We start from the raw sequence: 17971 nt of genomic DNA on the forward strand, positions 1-17971 counted from the left end.
AGTACACAGGGTCTATTATCCTGAGGCGTAACCCCTTCTCTCACATTCCTGATGGCTGAATAGCAAATTGTGGCTGCAATTATCATAATTTTGGCAATGCGGCAAGGAATTCTGTCTGAGGCAAGCTAGATATCCCGAGGAATATCTGCCGTTTACTCATAAGCAATGTTATCTTTGAACAAAGCTAAAATTCTACTGAATCTGCTTTGTGTTGTGGCATGATGGACTCCTTTAGAGGGTGCTATCTCAACAAATTTTAATTTAAAGTCTAGGATAAATTTAATAATAAGATTTCTCATAATACTTTTTTTAACCCACTAATTTCGAACAGGGCTGCAAAAAATAAACTCAAGACGAAAAGTATGCAGCAGAGAAAATAAAAATGCTGCTGGGTATGCTATATAATTTAAAAGCGAATCTAACCTAAACTCGCATTAGATCTAGATCTACCTAGATCACCTGTGCGGAGGTCAAAGGAAGTCGTCTAGTTTGTGTGTGGAATGCGGCAATGATCTCGTTAAAATATGCCTTCCTTTGGACGTGGTTAAAACATCTAGAGCTGCAATCGATGGCACACTCGTTACCGAATCGAATTGGACGCAAACATTTGTAACTAACTACGTAAAATTAAACAACGCTCAAGTCCTAATAAGTAGTTAACTGGACAATTAACAACAGTTTCCCTTTCCTTTTTGACACAGTTCAAGGCGTGGACACATCGCCATTGGCATTGTGATCCGTTTCGTTATGTTCGAGCAGCTGCGTCCAACTCGCGTTGGTGCGGACCACCTCGATGTCCTGTCGCAGCTGCTGGAGCGGAGCATGGAGCTCCATGGGCAGGCCATCGTCCAGGACGCGGGAAACGTGCTCCAGTTGATTGGCATAGATCCTAAGGCGTTCCACATTGTTGTTATCCTGAGGCGAATTTTGTACCTTAAATTAAAAGACAGTTCATGGGGCTCTTTTTTACATTTTTAAATTAAATTACTAACCTGACTACCATTGACATTCTGAAGATATCCGCTGACCCTTGGGTCCTGCAACTGGCCGCCCGCCTGCCACATCTTGAGCAGATTGAGTATGCCCAAAGTGTCGCCCTGCTCGGAGTCCTGATTCGGCGAGAGCAGCCTCATGGGCGGAAACTCCGTGGTGGGCGACAGCTTCTTGTAGCTGCTGCACAGCGTGCTCAGGGTGCAGATGTCCTCGTTCAAGCGCTGGCCAGGATTAGTGATAGTGTTCGGGATATGGGGTGCAGTAGAAGCAGTAGCGTGGTGGTTACATTGGCAATTAGTTTGGTTTGTCTCGACTCGAAGTCTCATTTTAAACGAAAGAGTGCGCTTTTGAACTTGATTTGGGACTGTCGGACCATCGAGATGTCGTTTGATGATGTTTGAGAGATGGTAGAGTGATGATTGATGGTTGATTAAGTGAAAGAAATTATAGCTAAATATCAACGACTTCGACTACAAAGCAAGACAACTCAAGAGGTAAATAAGCCAAGTAATTTATTCAAATTAAGATCTACAACTAAATACTAAATGAATCAAATAAGATCGCGATCGAGATGGGTGTACAACATATGAGAATATATCTGACGGTAAACGATAACGATATATAGAAATGTCTTCGAAGGATGCGCAACAGAAAAGTCCACAAAATGCTCAGCGGCGATCAAGTCTCTTAGAACCTTACGTCGATCTCGTTGCGATGGCGCTGCATCTCGGCCTTGGCGCCGCTCAGATCGCTGCCCTTGATCATCAGCTCCTGGGTGGCGTCCATGAGTTCGTCCTGCAGCTTCAGATTGACGTCCTCCAAGTCTTTTAGTTTCTCCAGCATGTCCTCCTTGTGCTGCTGCAGCTTGTTCCTGGAATGGATAATGATTTAATGGATTAGTTTGGGTCTTTTAAAGTCTTTAAACCCAACTTACTTGTCAACGATCAGTTGCTGTATGCAGTTGTCGTTGTCCAGCTGTACCAGTCTCAGGACCTTGAGCAATTTGGTCACCAAGGTGTCCACTTCGATCACCTGATCTACGACTGCCTGGGCAGTGCTGTACTCCATCAGAGAGGGCAGTTCCGTCAGCTCCGCCAGCGAATCGTGGCAGCTCAGCTCCTCCGTGTTGCACTGATCGCGGGGACTACAAAATATGGGTTAGAAACTAATGGACATTAAAGGGTATCCCCGATATAGAGACTCACTTCATGGGCATGGCACTCATCTTATGCATGTGCAGCTCCATTTGCTGGCGATTGGTGATGGCCTGGGACAGCTGCTGCAGGGAATCATCGCCTCCACATCCATTGATATTATTGTGATGGCTGCACTGGCTAATCAATTCCGTGGGCAACTCTATTTGGGAGATCATCCCCGTGCAGGAGGAAACCATGTTGTGGGAATGGGAGTCGGGGTGTACGACATCCTCCAACACGTTGTCCATCATCAGAAGGCAGGGTTCCGTCTCCGAGTCCAGCATTTCCGTGGAGTCAGAGTCGTCTGGAGATAACAAACAAGTAATATTAATAAAAGAATCTTGAGGACTGAATATAAACTTCCTACCCCCATTGCCTTGTGGCTCCTGACCCGTGGCTCCCGCTGTGCTCGTGGCCTGGGCAGAGCCTCCTCCCACTCCATTCCGTTTACCCGCCTGGCGGAGGGAGAGTCGCTTGCCGGAGTGAGTAGTGGCCTGGCGAATGGCACCAATGACGGCGGCAATAAAGGACTGATTTCGCTGCGGTGACAGGGAACCATCACTGGCCAGGACGAGGGTGTGGATGGCATCGCCATTAGCTGGGGGACAAATGGGCAGGTCCAGGCCATTAGGCCTTTGGCCGTTCTGAACCTGCTCCGACTCCGCCTGGAAGCGAATGTCCTGAAAGAGAATTAAAAATTAGTTTAAAATAATCTTGAAAAATAGTTCATGGACTCACCTCCAAGTCCTGCTCGGAAATACTGTAGGAATAGACCAGCTGCTCCACCAGTCCGTCCAGACGCGAGTGCAGTCCCGAGAGAGCTGTGGAGGCTCCTGCCACTGAGGCATTCTGCTGATGGATCAGCTCCCGGGACTTGTTTTCCAGGGCGGAGTACTTTGTTTGCAACAGACGGTTCTCTTGGCGGCGCTGCTCGTTGAGCCTCACCAGATGCCGGCACTCGTCCCGCAGGACCTTGGTCTCCTCCTCCCGATTGGTCAGCTGCGACTTGACCGCCTGGTACTCCGCCTCCAGCTCCCGCAGAGCATCGCACTGTGCTGCCTTCTCATGCTGCAGGAAATCCTGCAGCTCGCTGGACTCCTGTTCGATGGCAGCCTTCTCCTGGAGGAGGACTTGCTGGGTAGCCAAGGATCGGCGCATCTCCATCTGGAGGGCACGACACATGGCCCTCAGCTGGCCTATTTCCTGCTGGCGCTCGAACAGCTCGTGGCCGCTCATCTGGATCTGCGACTCCAGCATCAGGAGACTGTCATGGCCACTGCCATCGCCGCTGTCATCCGATGTGGGTGTTCCGGCACTCGCACTGACCACTCGGGCCAGCTCCAACATGCCCATGACCCGCTCCGTGTTCAGATGCAGCTCCTGCTGCATGGCCAGCTTCTCCTCCCGCTCCCGCTGGAGCTTGCCACTCAGCTGGCGAACCTCCTGACGAAGTTGCTCTATCTCGGAGTCTCTCTGATCGGGTTCCGCCTGAGTGCTTTGAGTTCGCTGCTCCACTGCATCCAGGGCGCGTGTCTGCAGGAGACCACCGCCCAGGACCTTCTCCAAATCTTCGCTGGTCAACGCCGTTTGTACCGCAGTCTCATGATAGATTCGCGTCCTGGGCGCCACCGGCTGGGGCCTCCGCAAGGAGTTCACTTTGGCGGTGGCGGGAGCCAAGCTCCTGCGACTTGTAGGTACCACCATCACCGACGAGGTCATGCGGGCATCCACAGCGGCCGCACGACTGATGGAGTTGCTTCTAGACAGGCGACCAGCTGTGAGATCCTCCACGGACTGCTGCTTCCTGCGTCGTGGCAGAGTTCCGCCGGGCGCTGGACTGCCTCGCATCCGGTTCGCGGTGACTTCCGGGGTCACTGACATTCCACGACGTGCTGCACCCCGATTTGCCGGCCAACGACCATCGTCGGAGGGAGTGCCCGGTGTACGGGCCCGGCTCAACGAGGGTGTCCTCTGCACCTGGGCTAGCCGCTGGACAGACTGCGCTCGATTTAGGGCATTGGGCAGGGTATCCGGTTTCTGGGGGCGTGCCAGGCGAGCGGAGGTCGGCGTGGCCGTGGAACTGGGCACGCGGAAGGACGCGGAGGACAGACGGGATTTGTTGTTGTTAGCAGGTGTGGCAGGTGACCCCGGCGCCGCACTATTCCGTGGCAAGCTCTCCGCTCTCTTGAGATTAGCCACTCGTCCTCGTAATTGATCCTTGGCCGGAGTGTTTGCCGCCTGCTCGGGCTCGAACATGGCCACCTTCTTTTTTACGGAGCCATTTGTTCTTCGCGGCGGCGATGTCTTTTCGCTGCCCGCCTCACTGGGGGTTTGGATCACCGTGGTGGTGGTGGTGGTTACCTTCAGCTCACAACTATCATAGATATCCTCCAGGCCATTGCTGCTGGTGTAGCCACCGCTGGTGCTGCTGAGACCACGTTGCAGGGTAACTCGCGAGAGGCAGCAACTGCTGGCCACGTCAAGACCACTGTCACTGCCATCGCAGTTGCTGGGCGCCACTCCCGACTCACTCAGCTCCGAGCTGGTCATGCCCACCACCAGCTGCTGTTCCTCCAGGCAGATCATCTGCTCCTGCTGCTGCTGCTGTTCCTCCGGTTGCGATGCCATCTCGAAGAGAGTGGCGGACATGGCCGAGCTCTGTGGATAAAATCAAGAAGAGGTGATTGTTAGTATGGTACACTGAAGATAAATTAGGATAGCGTTCTGCATAATCTATAATTAAATAAGATCAGCATGAATGATACTATAATGGTTATAAATGTAATCTAATATGTTCCTAGTTCTTAAATTTCTTTACAAATTAACCGGACAATCGATCTTAAAAATGCCTTCCTGTTGATTTATCAAACTCAATTATACAAAACTTTTCCCCTGTGCAGTGATTCACTTGGTTGCGACCCACATTTGAGGATGAGTATTTTTGGGATGCCTGGCATTTCGGACCGATCCCCATTTCCCGCTCCCATTCTCTCGGCATGCGACACAGCAGCTAAAGCTAAATGCAAACAAGTTGCATGCCACCGACCTTTTCCCGAATGCAAAAATAGGATACTCGAGTACAATTCATTTTTTCGGTCAAGTTGCCCGGCACGCAACCAGCACGAACAGATGGACGATGGACTTGGTCGATGGACATGGGACATTGCATCGTGACCGGCAGGACCAGTCGTCGGGTGTGCCCCCCCAGGCTGTGATTGACTTGAACTAGTTCACAGGCGAAGGCGACAGTCACGATATGAAAAATTCATGAAGTGGGGCCAACACCTGCCGACATCCCAAATATAACTGGGCCATTCGTCGCCTGGGTTTTGACGTAAATAAATTATGAGTAGCATTGTCTCGTGGGGTCGTCATCGTCGAAATACCTGTACCCGTAGCCGTAGGTACTTGCACACACATTTTGTGAGTGTGTTTTTTTGCGGCTGGTTCTGTGGCACGTTGACCCAACTCGCAGACAGCTGTGGCCCATCATTGCGGAACTTTCCAAATTCGCATCCAATTTGGCATGCCACAACAATGTTGTCCCAGAAGTTAGCTTCGCACCCTATCGCAGCCATCATCATCATATTTCTAGTTGACTCACATTAAGATACACACATGACCAGGTAAGAGTAGTTAGAGCTTATTTATAAGGTTATATTCTAAACTGAATTAATAAATAGAAAATTAAACATTATGGCAAAGGGAAGAAGTTCTTTAAAATAATTTTTAAATATTCTAGCAAGACCTTAAGTCAGATCCAATGGAATATGAAAAGCACTTTTAACTCAAACTTTATTGTAAGAGTATCCACTATTCCCCATTTTAAAACAAAAGGTTTTTTTTATAATTTTCAGCATGTTTGGCTTTACATTACAGTCGCAGTTAGACACACGTCATTAGCGTCATGTTTGTTATGCGATCTCCCAGAGATTTGGCCAAAATTGGGCGATTTCATCAGCCAAGGGAGATCTTAATGAAGTTGCTCCAGTTTTTCGTCAAATTGGAAGTTTATTTGAGGCGAATTACCGTACATTGCTAGTGGCCAACAGACTTGGCCAACTGCCAACCGGTTTGGCTGGCCGTCCCTTGCTCTTCTCCTTCCGCCCGCTCCCCTAGTATTTTTCCTGTATTTTCTTTTCTTTTCTTTTTGCTCCAGGTAGAAATGCCAGAAGATCCTGTAAACGGCCTTAAAGGCTGTCTCGAGTCGTGCCTGCCTGCCACTCGAGTTGACTTTAAAGGCCGGCTTGGACTCGTTTTACCATCTAGACATGTAGAAGACATCTAGACAAGACAGCCCCCTAATGAAGACCACTCGAGAGCGCTGAATGGGAAAAAGAATCCAAGGGCCACCTCCTCCAGCAAGGCCTCCTTCTCAATCTCTATCTTCTGCTCCTCCTGCTGGGCGCCCCCCCCAAGAAGGGCGCTAAAAGGGGCTAAGCGAAGCCATAAACAGTCACATGTCCACACAGCGATACCAAGCACATACACACAAAGTATCTGCTGGATACTAAACACACATACAAAGTATCTGCTGGATACTGGATACACATTGTGGCTGCCACGACTAGGAATAGGAAGGGCACTGGGGATGGGGATAGTGTACGGGAACGGGAACGAGATCGGGAACGGAATGAAGTTGTCGCCGCTAATCCACAAATCGATCCAAGTGCCAAGTGGCCCTGGCAGTGAAAGATGCAAGTCTGCCGAGATGCCAGATAAAAAAACTCGTTTCGCATCCGAGGCTGGCGTTTTATCGAAGCCGGCTCTCCGGTCTGTCACTGTGTCTATGCCAAGGCGCTTGGCGGAATTGTGTGAATAAACCGGAACTGACGCTGCATCTATACACTGGGGAAAATGTATATATTTATAGGGTAAACATTATAGAAAATAATCATTTTTAAAAGCATTTAGTGGCCTTGAAATTAATTTATTAATTAGAACCACATTTCTACATCTTTTGGGGATTGTAAAAATTATTGAGAAGGCAACACTTTTACGACCAACTGGGGTTTTCCATGTGCAACTTGCAACATTAAGTTGCCACATTGTTGCAGCGGATAATAGTTCAAGGCGAAAGCTATAAAAGTACATAGGGAACCCGCGGAGAATGGAAACCCTTGAGGGCGATGTCGTCACGGCCCATTAACTCCAATCAATGGACAAGTGTACGGCTCTTCCTCTCGAGGGAGACCCTGCTAATTCGATTAAGACGCTCGGCAGAGCAAAAATAGAGACCCAGGCCGGCGACGTCGCGATGTCGCTGACTTTGCCAAGTTAATTGCACTTAGCCGGGTTGCGTGGATGGCAAGTGGAAAATGGGAAATGGGGAAAAGTCGGAGAGTTGCAAGTGCCACAAGTGGCGCGCTTAACGCTTCGCTCGGCATTAATTGCAGCGTTTGATGTCTCTGATGCGTTGTGTGGCGGTGACTGTCAAACTCCCCGCCCATCTCCCAGAGATCTGCCATTCATCGCGGATTAGCATCCATTCATTGAACAGAGAGACGGGGGCTCAAATCTCAAACGATCTCGCTGATTTTACAACCCGCTTAGAAGTGAGAGTTAAGCTGGATTAAGAGAGGCCCCTGGACAGGTAGCTATATTTCTTATAACTCTTTTCAGTTAAAAAAAGTTGTATTCTTTCGTATAAATCCAAATGCTGATCCGCAGAATTCAACGGATTATCGCATCTACGTCGTCGGTCGGACTATTTTCTGGGAACCGCTGGGCAATTTGTTCCTCAATTATGCATTCCCACACAAATATATATACGAGTATGATGTACAGACTCCAAATCACATGACAATTGCGACCTGCATCTGCATAAACAGTGCGTTTCATAAATATAGAAACGATTTATAAATGTATATATTAAATCGTTTTCATTTCTTAAGGGGTTTTAAGGAATTTAATAGAGTTTTCTTTAAATTTTAATTTAAAACCTGAATGTTTTCAGATGGTTTTATAATTGAAATAGAAATTAGTTTTATATTCGTAAATATATACAAAAATTATTAACAATATTTCTACTATATCTATAGATAGCCACGGTTTTGTGATAAAAATTATGATGCTTTAAGGAAATATTCTATATTACCTTTGATATATTTATGGCTAAAAAACTAAAGCAAGTTTCCATTTAAGCATCATTCCCATTAAATACATTTATTAAGTCTAGATTTGTCATTCATTTTCGAAACGCACTGCCCTTGCATGCGATTATTTATGTGATCTCAGTTCCTTGGTCAGTGATTCCGTGCCGGACTTTTTCCAATCCGAATAAAAAAGGGGAAATACAAACGTTTGCTTGCATAAATTTCTCCGCTATCCGCTGCCCTCCCCAGCTCGTTTTATTCTGTCTGTTGTGGCAGTTGCATTGAAAACAATTTATTTCCCCATACAGAGAGTATTTAAAGCAATTTATTTTGTGTCGTAGCTTGGGGCCGGGTATTAGCGGAACCCCTGGAACCCGAATCGCAGCTCGTAGAACCCAATTGATATGTCTTTTTTAGAAGGGGATTTTCATTCTGTTGGTGATGGTTAATTGATATGGAACTGGGTGTCATTGGTGGAGAACAGAACAGGTGTCCCCCAGTTAGCTGTGCGTGGGCGGCTGCCACGCCCCAGAGAGCTCCACTCCCCGAAAAGCGTTTTTCCAACGTTTTGTTGTTTGTCAAAGCACTTCCTGTGCCGCCAGCGATCCACGAAACTCTAACTGAAACTCCAACTGAAACTCAAATGAAGTGAAACATTTGTGGCGCGAATTACAATCGAGTTGCCCCCGGTCGGTGTCCGCTGTCCCACTGTCCCCCTCCCTGTCCGTACCACATCCCCCTTTTTTTTTAGTAGCAGCCCGCATCTGCTGAACAGCCGAACCAAACACAAGCCCCTCCGCCACCCCCGTTGCAGTTATAATGAGTTGCAGTTGCAAGTTGTGCGCACAGTTTTCCTCAAGGGGGACGAAAGTCAATTGAAAACTGCGCAACACAGGAAGAAAAAATCACAAAACTAATAGACTTTAATGAAAATTAATTATTTTAATTAATTTATAAATTTAATTTAAATAAATTTAATTTTTATCCTTGCTTTTTTGTTAAATATATTTTAAAAGGTTAAAAAGTCTCGTTGAACCTCAATAAGATCTTATTGATCTAAAAACATGTGCTCTTTTTCGGCCAGTGCCATGAGTTTATATTTCGGAGAAGGGGCCAAAGGAGACCCAGGAGGGGGAATATGGTGGCCTGAAGTCGGAGAACTTCTCGACTCTTCCGGGTTCTTTCCCTCGTTCTGGCCGCGTCCATGTTTTGGTGATTCTTCGTTCTGCATTGCACCTGCCGACTTATCGCGCATTATGCACACAGAGCGGACCAGAAAATTGTAAGCATGATTTTCTAATTTTTAGCCGATTCCCTTGTCTCGACTTCGCGGCTTTGCTTTTCCTCAGTTTCAGTTTCCACCGCTCCTCCCGCCTATATTTTCTCAACAGTTTCAATTTGTTTTGGGGCCCATCTGTATATGTGTTTTGGGGTATCAAAGAAAGAATAACTAAGACCGAAAGGGGGCGGGGCCGAAATCAGTGGACGGAGGGCGTGGCGGTGCCAGGTGGCTGTCACGAACCCCGGGTTGCTTGGGGCTTTCGGGGATCGGGATTGGGGATCGGGAATATGAGTATTATGCCTTGGGAATTGGGCATCCGACATTGGGCAACCATAATTCGAGTGCGAGTAAGGGGAGCAGGAAGAATCGGCCGACTGAATCGCTCAGCGCTTTTTGAAGTTTGCCCCTGGGTTTATTGTTGTTGATTTAGACGCCGCAGTTTCTGTTGCTGTTATTGTTGCTGTTGCTACTTTTTTTTAGTGCCTTAAACTATAAACAATTTTTTTTTTGGCGGCTTCTCAGTCAACGGCAACGGCACGCAAAAGTTTCGCTTTGCATTTGGTGGAAAGTTTTTTTTTTTCGAAAAGTAGATTGAGCAATAGTGAAAAGAAGGCAACTCCAAGCGCTGGAAAATGCCTCATACTTTTGAGGATTGCACTGGACTGCATAAGTGATTAAGTAAATGGATTAACAATTTCATTTCCTTGATATACATTTTCTAGAAGCATTACTAACCCTCAAGGAGTGATAAATGATGAAGGGTTAAAAACAAAAAGCAAACATGTTTTACAAATTTGAAAATTATACTACAAACACTTTAAGTTCTGTATTCTTTTTCATTTACATGGAATTTTTAATCATCTATCACTTTTTGTGGAGTGGATAAAACTCGTCAAATAGCACCATGATTTATATTCTTATAATAAAAGCCTACAATTTTCTTGTAGAGCTTACTCACTTGATTTATGAAAATTCTGCTTAAAACTATTCTACAAAGTTGAGTTTCTTGAATGCCTAAGAAAACTCCAATATGCATAGTGTAAGAGTCCCCATCCGAACGCCCCAATTAATCATCACTCCCGCGCTGTCTATAAATAGCGATTCAAAGACAGATTCGATTGAAATGTACGTTTTGCCAATGTAGAGTTGCTGGCTGTGTGACAAATGCGTTGTCGCACTTGATTTTGTTTTGAGGCAAGTACACAGATGTGCCATGAGGGCGGAATATCGTGCGTTGGCCTGGCCCAAAAGCGAACCGGAATAGACCAGAGTGGAGCGGAATGACACGGTGACTATGGACTATGGAGTAGTACCGCTCGCTCGGTGGTGCGCGCTCTCTTTGTGAAACTCCCGGCTTAATTAACAACCCATTGCGTTGGCAATTACGCCAACTACTAAAAATTATTTGTCATATGCCGGAGAGAAAGTCGGGATCGCGGCTGCGTCTTGATCTCCAGCGTTTGATGTCTGTGGCCTATGGCAACCTGCTCTCTTAACATTTTGGATATCAAGAAAATGGCTTTTACGACATGCCATAATACACATATTTTTCATACCGATCCGAGTAAAAACAGTCAGTACTCTGACTGTTGTACTTCACGCTCGGCGGACTTTTTCAGCGGCATGCGCCACACGACACTCTCCACCGGCGGAGCCGGAAAAAGGGGGCAGCGTAAAGCGGGCGGTCTTGACCATTGACCAGTGGCCGCTCCGAGTTGAGCTTGACTGGAGGCAATCCATAAAACCAAGGTAAAGCGCAAAAGACCACACAGGCAAAAAAAAAAATCACGAAAAATACGAGTTCACAGTAAGAAACTGTTCTTGCTGAAATATGTGGATATTACCAGTTTTCTAAGAAAAACAAGGCGAGCTTTTTGCAAAAATGTAGAGCGAAATTTTATCAAGTACAGAGAAAAGGGGAAGTTGGTAGATAAATAAACATTTCTTATTTATTTAGGTAGTTAGTGAGGTTATTGAAAATTATCGCAGACCATTAACGAAAGTTAACAAGTTTGTTAAAGGGTTTTGGGTTTAAAAGAAAACAAGTTTTTAATAAAAATATATATTGTGCACATCTGTACAAAATTATTTGAGAGAAATAAATTCGTCATTTATGGATATATAATTAAGCCACAAGCATACAAAATACCTTTCCACAAATAATATTATTTTGCTATCTTTGGGATACTTTGTGATATGATAACAGTACACACATATAATATATATGTCTGCACATTTTTAGATATCTAAAATTTCCCATTGATAAGCCACAAATGGTAATATTTTTGTTATAACAATAGGTATAATTAATGATTATTATGATATTATTTTTCAATACGAAAATCACGTAAAAAGGCAATAAATGGGCAACTGGAATAATGTATTCATATAACAACCATATTAAATTCTATGTAAATAATGGTTAATGAATTGTTATGTTCTATTAAAGACACAAAGTTATAATAATAATATAAATATAAAATAAAAATATTTTGTAACAGGGAAAGCAGACGGGAATAGTATCTAAAGATTATGCACAAAAATATAAAATATTTTATCAATATTTTCAAGGTTTTAGACCATCAAAATTATCTTTAATTTTTATTACAGATTTTTTATCACAGTGCAGGAACCGCCAAAAGCGGCACAGCCAAAGCGAATGGAAAGCATCTGGCGGCGCGGCAATGGAAACAGAGCTGGAGACAGAAAGACGCCTGAAAGTCTCGCCTGAGAGCCTCGCTCATTGTCAAAGCGTGTCTCGAGAGCTTTGGCAAGGTTCCAGGCGGGTCCAGAATTGTTCTCGGAGCCGTCCATCCCCTCTGAAATGCAATAACAGTATCTCTTTTGTCTGGCGTAAGGCGATATATGTATGTGCCCTCGTTTATCGTGTTTCGTACTCGAGAGGGTTCCGTTCCAAAATCGAAAACGAGGCAGAAAATCTGGCCATTCAACTGACCTTGAAACCCACCCAGACATCTACATATATGAGTGTGTGTGTGCTCTAGACGTTTATATGGAGTCTTATACTATAGACAATGCAAAATTAAGACAAGTTTTAGGGGTCTCACAAGCGAGCTGCTAAAATTCGCACACTTTGAAACTTGTTTATCATAAATTATACCCATTGTTATTGAAAGGTTCGCTAATCGGACATTTATATGCCGGTTATCGGGGCGAAATTCATAGAAAATGCACTCCTTATCTCCACGGAGTTGGGGGCTCCAAAGTGGTAAGAAGTGCCAAAACCAAAAAAATATTGCTGATAAGTCCTATCGTCGAAAGGCAACTGTTTGTGTGGCAAATCAAAATGTGTCACACGCAGAAACGAGGCTCATTTCTTATGAGTCTCTCAGCGGAAACTGCATTAATTGTACTTAATTAGCGTTTTCCTCAACGAACTCCGCGGTTAATACCCTCCCCCGCTCCGGGAAGCAAATTGTCGCATTATGGAGTAACGGACGCCATGTCCGCTGTGCCCCATCGATCGAGGCTTATGAATATGGTAAAAGCCACTTAACCAGGCCACAAAGCACGGGAAGAAATAATGCCAAACATGATCAAATCTCTTTGAGAAGATCTTCAACAAAAACTATTAATGGTTGGTAAGAAAGCCCAGTATTTACTTACGTAAATAAACATTTATTATATATTTAGTTAGGGTTTTAATCGTGAAAGAAAGTATCTTGTAAGTCAAAAATCCAATCAAAATAAGTGGAACAAAGAAACTAGCTATCCCAAAAAAGTCAAGAAAACAAAACTTCTTGAAGTTTATTTTGTATCTTTTTTTTTGCCATTCGAATTGGGAACCTGTCATGTTGACCCCGCTTTGGCATAACTTTTTTTTTCCCAGTGTGTCAGTCAGTTTGTGACTCTTTAGCTGAGTGACTGACTGACGGACTGACATCAAATTGCACTCTTCCTGATTGCTTTGTCGCTTCAAAATCGATTATCGCTGAAGTCATGCAACTGAAATTATAGCTGCCACACCATACTGATGTAAATATGTATATAAATATAGTATGTATCGTTGAAGTTAACGCTGCATAATGAAGCGGACGACGTGGCTAGGATGTAAATACGGAAGCCCGGAGTCGCGCTGCCCTGACCTTTTTAATTTCAACTAAAAACCAAAGCCACACGACGCCAAGACATGAGGCTTGCCACCTCTGACCCGCACGCCACAACCACCATCGTCACCCACCGGACGGGACGGGACGATGTGGCTCCATCTCGAGTCGCAGCTCATATTCGATAACCACTTTCTACCCGCCAATGAGTTACAGTGGAACTCCCACTACATGTATCTTAAAGATATGGAAACTTTTAATTGAGGATATTTAAAATTGATTTGAAAGTAAATAGACAAGCTTGTAACAATTTTAAGTGGTTCGTAAACCTGATTGGCATTATTTTATTGGGGCATTTAAATATTCAATTAATACTTTTATGTAAGTATATAAAATATCAAGTTTATTGAATAAACCAGTTGATAAGGTAATTAAACTTGCAATAACATGGAGTTCATTAGCCCTGATAGAGTGTTCAATAAATATATTATATCTTATAAATTAAATAAATACTTTAAAGTATCAAGTGTAAAAGATACTTATATTAATAAGTATATTGATTCATTATTGAAGCTTCCTTAGATATAGATATGTTTTTGATATGCCCTATCTTGAATTCAATTTAAAATTCTGTTGAGACCATTTTAACAAGACAACATAATATTGCCTTATATCAGGCTTCAATTTAAAACTTAATAATAATAAACAAAAAATCTTTACTTATTTAATTTTTTTTTAATCTTAACATAATATGAAGTTCCACTGTAGTTACTCACCCACGAAGTTGGAGTTGAAGGAGTAAAACTGTGCCAGCGATTGAGGCTGCTGGAGTTTGGTTCGTTGATTCGTTCGCTGTTTTTATGTTTTTTCTTTGTTTTGTTTGTTTGTTTGTCGAATTGTTGTTGAGGTTGTTGTTTCTGCGGCTGTTCCTTCTTCAGTGGGCGACGATGGAAATGTCAGAGGGTCGCGGCGCTACGGCCTCCCAGGGCATTCTCTTTTCGATTTTGCTAGTTCCCCGCTGCCTGATAATTCTATTAATGCCCTCGCTCTCTTGGGGGGGGAGTGCAGAAAATGGATGGCAGCGAGTCGCGGACGGAAATTTGCGAATTTAGCGCTTAAATTTTGTGCAAATTGAATGCACAAACACACACGCGTACAGCGGAGGGAAGGATGGAGAGATGGGAATAAATGTGGAATTATCACCCCGGAGTTCTCTCTCTCCCACACACACACACGCGCGAATTTCAATGACAGCTGCAGGAACTGGAGAAAAGGAGAGCATGAATGAGTGATCACTTGAAGGACGAGTTCCTGTCGAAGGTTCTCCTTTTCCCTCTCTCTCTCTTTTTCTTGTTTGTATCCTTTTGTTGTTCCGTTTACCTAACCCAACGGTTTATTTGTATTGCCAGGACTCGCACACACACACAGATACACCAACACACTGTCACATTGCAGCTGAGCGCTCAAAGGAAAAATCGATGTTGAATCTGCAAATTAAAAGTATCCACCGCACATCGATTAATTTGCCGCAAGAGCCTCTCGTTTTAATTTAGTTTTTCAGCCAGAAAAAAGAAACAACATAAGGCTTCGGTGGAAAACCCGTTCCTCGCGCAGGAAAAGCGAAAATGAAAAGCGACTGAAAACGCGCCCACTTGCGGAAAACAACAAGTTTTAACTGTTCGAATGCGAATAAAATCGATATAATTTTAACAAAATATAAAAAATAACGTGTTTTTAATTAATTAAATATTAATTTAAGTCTTGTGTTTTTCGGGGTAAACTAACACTTTAGCACTTTTTAAATTTTCGTACCGGTTCCTCGAAAAATTCCTTCAATTGCCGCAGGTTTTATTTTTTTTATATCGATGTTTTTAATATTTATTTTTTAGGAGGAACCGAAAACAGCGCGCGCTGCAGCGCTCTCTCGAAAAATTACAGAGAGAATAAGGTGCGGGTTGCTTATATAGATTTTTCCGGTTTTAGAGCAGCCGTAAAAACGCAAGTTAAAAATACCAAAAACGCCAATTTCTCATATACCATGTTTATGCGAAGCCGAATTCATCAAAACATTTCATTAAATGTATTCCTGTATATTTTTTCCATTTAAATAATTTATTATTAATTTATTTTTATTTGTTTAAATAATCGAATCCAATTACAGTCAAAATAACCATTCTAGAATATATTGAATTTATAGCGAAATAAAATAGTATACATTGTGATAATCCACAATTGATTTCTGAATGTCAAATTGTTTCAATCAATACAAATTACAAAATAAAAAGAATAAAAATCATATATTTTTATAGAAATATATTCAACAATACCAGTTTTATAATAAATATTTTAACCGATTATCATTGCTTAAAAATCCAAATTATAAAAAACCAGTAGACAGTGTGGCCGCTTACTGTAAGGTGCCTCGACAGTCCGAGAAATATATACCAACTCAGTAGTGCGGCTTTGTCTTATACGACTTCTTATATTTAGCAACCGCCAAGTTTGAATTTAAAATATTTACCTTAAAAAGTTTTCACGAAATAAATAATAAAATTAAACATTATAAATAAACAAACAAAATAAACAAAAATATATATTATTAATAATTATATTTTTAAAAGCTTTATTCCCTTCTTTGTCTGTATCAGCATTTCAGTTATTTCAGAAAATTGATTTTACATACAGATGTAGAATTTTAAAGTAAATCATAAGGAATTTCGTTTATATATGAAATATTTTATCTTTCAAGTTGAGATGAAATTATTATGACAAGCCGAGGTTTTTAATAAAATATTTAATTATATATAAATATATTATTCTATTTATGGCTAAAAAAATTATATATATATATATATTTTTTTTTAAAGATATTAGATAATATTTTATTTATTATTTAAGTGCATTTGTAGGTTAAAATAGCCTTAAGTGTTATGTAATTCATAAGCACCTGATATACAAAATTTCACAACTCTGCGAAATAGCTTTTCTAAAAATAAACGATGACTCATTTGATATCTTTTTTAACTTAACTTGATATTAAGTTCCAAAGCAAATACTGTATTTTAAATATTTGAATATTTTTTAAAATTTAATCTACAACCTATTTCGTAAAGTATTTCATTAAATATTTAAGGTTAGGTGTGGGATTTAAATTACATAATTTCTTGAAACACGTGATATTTCCAAGCACATGAAATCGGTCAAGCTAAAAATATACACATGACGTCACCTAATCTTTGTTAGTGTTTGTGTATTTTGCTGATAAATAAATTAATGCAAATGTTTACAGTGCCAAAGTAGAGATAAGCTTGGCGCCAAAGTTGCCTATAAAAGCAGAGCGGCGAAAGTCCAGAGAAACCAGTCGAATTCAAGTGTTCAAGTGAAGCAGCAGCAGCAATATTGTCCAGAGTTCCAGCAGCAGCAACAGTAATTGTTCCAGCAGCAGCAGAAATAGTTCCAGCAACAACATCAACAGTCCTAGCAGCAACACCTTTAGTTACAGTAGCAAAAGTAGCTCCTAAAGCAGGTGTTAAGTGAATTTCTTATCAAGTCAGGTGTAAACTAGTGCAAAAATGTCGCAATCCGATAACGCAGCACGTGAGCAAACTGCGGCAAATCCGATGCCCGAGGCATGTCAAGGTTGCCGCGGCCAATTGCCACGCTCCACGCCCGTGGAAGTCGAGGACATGGCCGCCTCCCCGTCGATAGAGAAACTCATCCGCAAGGCCACTATGGCCCAAAAAATGCTGACCGACGTCATGAAGCAACTCCAAAAGCAGCAGGAATCTCAGGTGTCTCGCAAGGATACAAAACCCAAGGCGATCCGAAGCTCTGAAGGAGGTAAAAGACATCACAGGGGACGCAAGCATGGTCATCACAGTAGCTCCTCTTCCAGTTCCAGTTCCGGCCACAGCGACTGCGAGCTGATTGCCGTCGAGCAGGAGGAGATCTCGCATAGGAGGAGGCACGTCCGCGAGGATCGCAAGCGCGATCGCTCCCGATCCCGTGGCCGTTCCCGTGGTCACTCTCGTGGCCGTTCCCATGGGCGTTCTCGTTCCAGGTCCTACACCGATTCCCGACGATCCCGAGCCCTGCCCCTGGCTCTGCCCGTTAGGATTTCAGTGTGAGTATCCTGGCTTCAATCAGTATTATCCATTATCCATATTATTTATTAAGTGTGCACGCAAATAAAAAACCCAAAAAAATGAATAAAAAATTATGTTATATGAAAATTCTTAAAAGAGTTCTTATTTCTTGTTATTGGGGGGTTTTTATACCCTTGCAGGATATTATAATTTCAGTCAGAAGTTTGCAACGCAGTGAAGGAGACATTTCCGA

General features: G+C 43.1%; 2 protein-coding genes across 7 annotated transcripts; one reads left to right on the forward strand and one right to left on the reverse strand.

Moving 5' to 3' along the window:
- Positions 1–14: 14 nt before the first annotated feature.
- On the reverse strand, positions 15–15555 carry corn (microtubule-binding protein cornetto). 5 transcript variants are annotated; one of them, XM_017165749.3, is made up of 9 exons: positions 15446–15555; positions 14410–14896; positions 2928–4847; positions 2557–2869; positions 2199–2493; positions 1928–2137; positions 1693–1864; positions 993–1214; positions 15–933 (listed from the first exon to the last, which is right to left on the reverse strand). In XM_017165749.3, exons 3-9 carry the CDS (start codon positions 4836–4838, stop codon positions 703–705), a joined length of 3354 nt encoding a protein of 1117 aa, XP_017021238.1. In that variant the 5' UTR covers positions 4839–4847; positions 14410–14896; positions 15446–15555; the 3' UTR covers positions 15–702. The 5 variants fall into 5 exon arrangements, with proteins under 5 accessions (XP_017021238.1, XP_017021237.1, XP_070141155.1 ...); XM_017165748.3 differs by having other exon boundaries at positions 14410–15120; positions 15446–15554; XM_070285054.1 differs by having other exon boundaries at positions 15014–15548.
- A 1452-nt stretch (positions 15556–17007) lies between these two features.
- On the forward strand, positions 17008–17823 carry LOC108073890 (RNA-binding motif protein, X-linked 2). Of its 2 annotated transcripts, XM_017165676.2 has the most exons (2): positions 17008–17473; positions 17529–17700. In XM_017165676.2, exons 1-2 carry the CDS (start codon positions 17206–17208, stop codon positions 17558–17560), a joined length of 300 nt encoding a protein of 99 aa, XP_017021165.1. In that variant the 5' UTR covers positions 17008–17205; the 3' UTR covers positions 17561–17700. The 2 variants fall into 2 exon arrangements, with proteins under 2 accessions (XP_017021165.1, XP_017021164.1); XM_017165675.2 differs by having other exon boundaries at positions 17008–17823.
- The last annotated feature ends 148 nt before the right edge of the window (positions 17824–17971 follow it).

This window comes from Drosophila kikkawai, chromosome 3L (assembly GCF_030179895.1).
Source record: "Drosophila kikkawai strain 14028-0561.14 chromosome 3L, DkikHiC1v2, whole genome shotgun sequence".
NCBI classification, from domain to species: Eukaryota; Metazoa; Arthropoda; class Insecta; order Diptera; family Drosophilidae; genus Drosophila; species Drosophila kikkawai.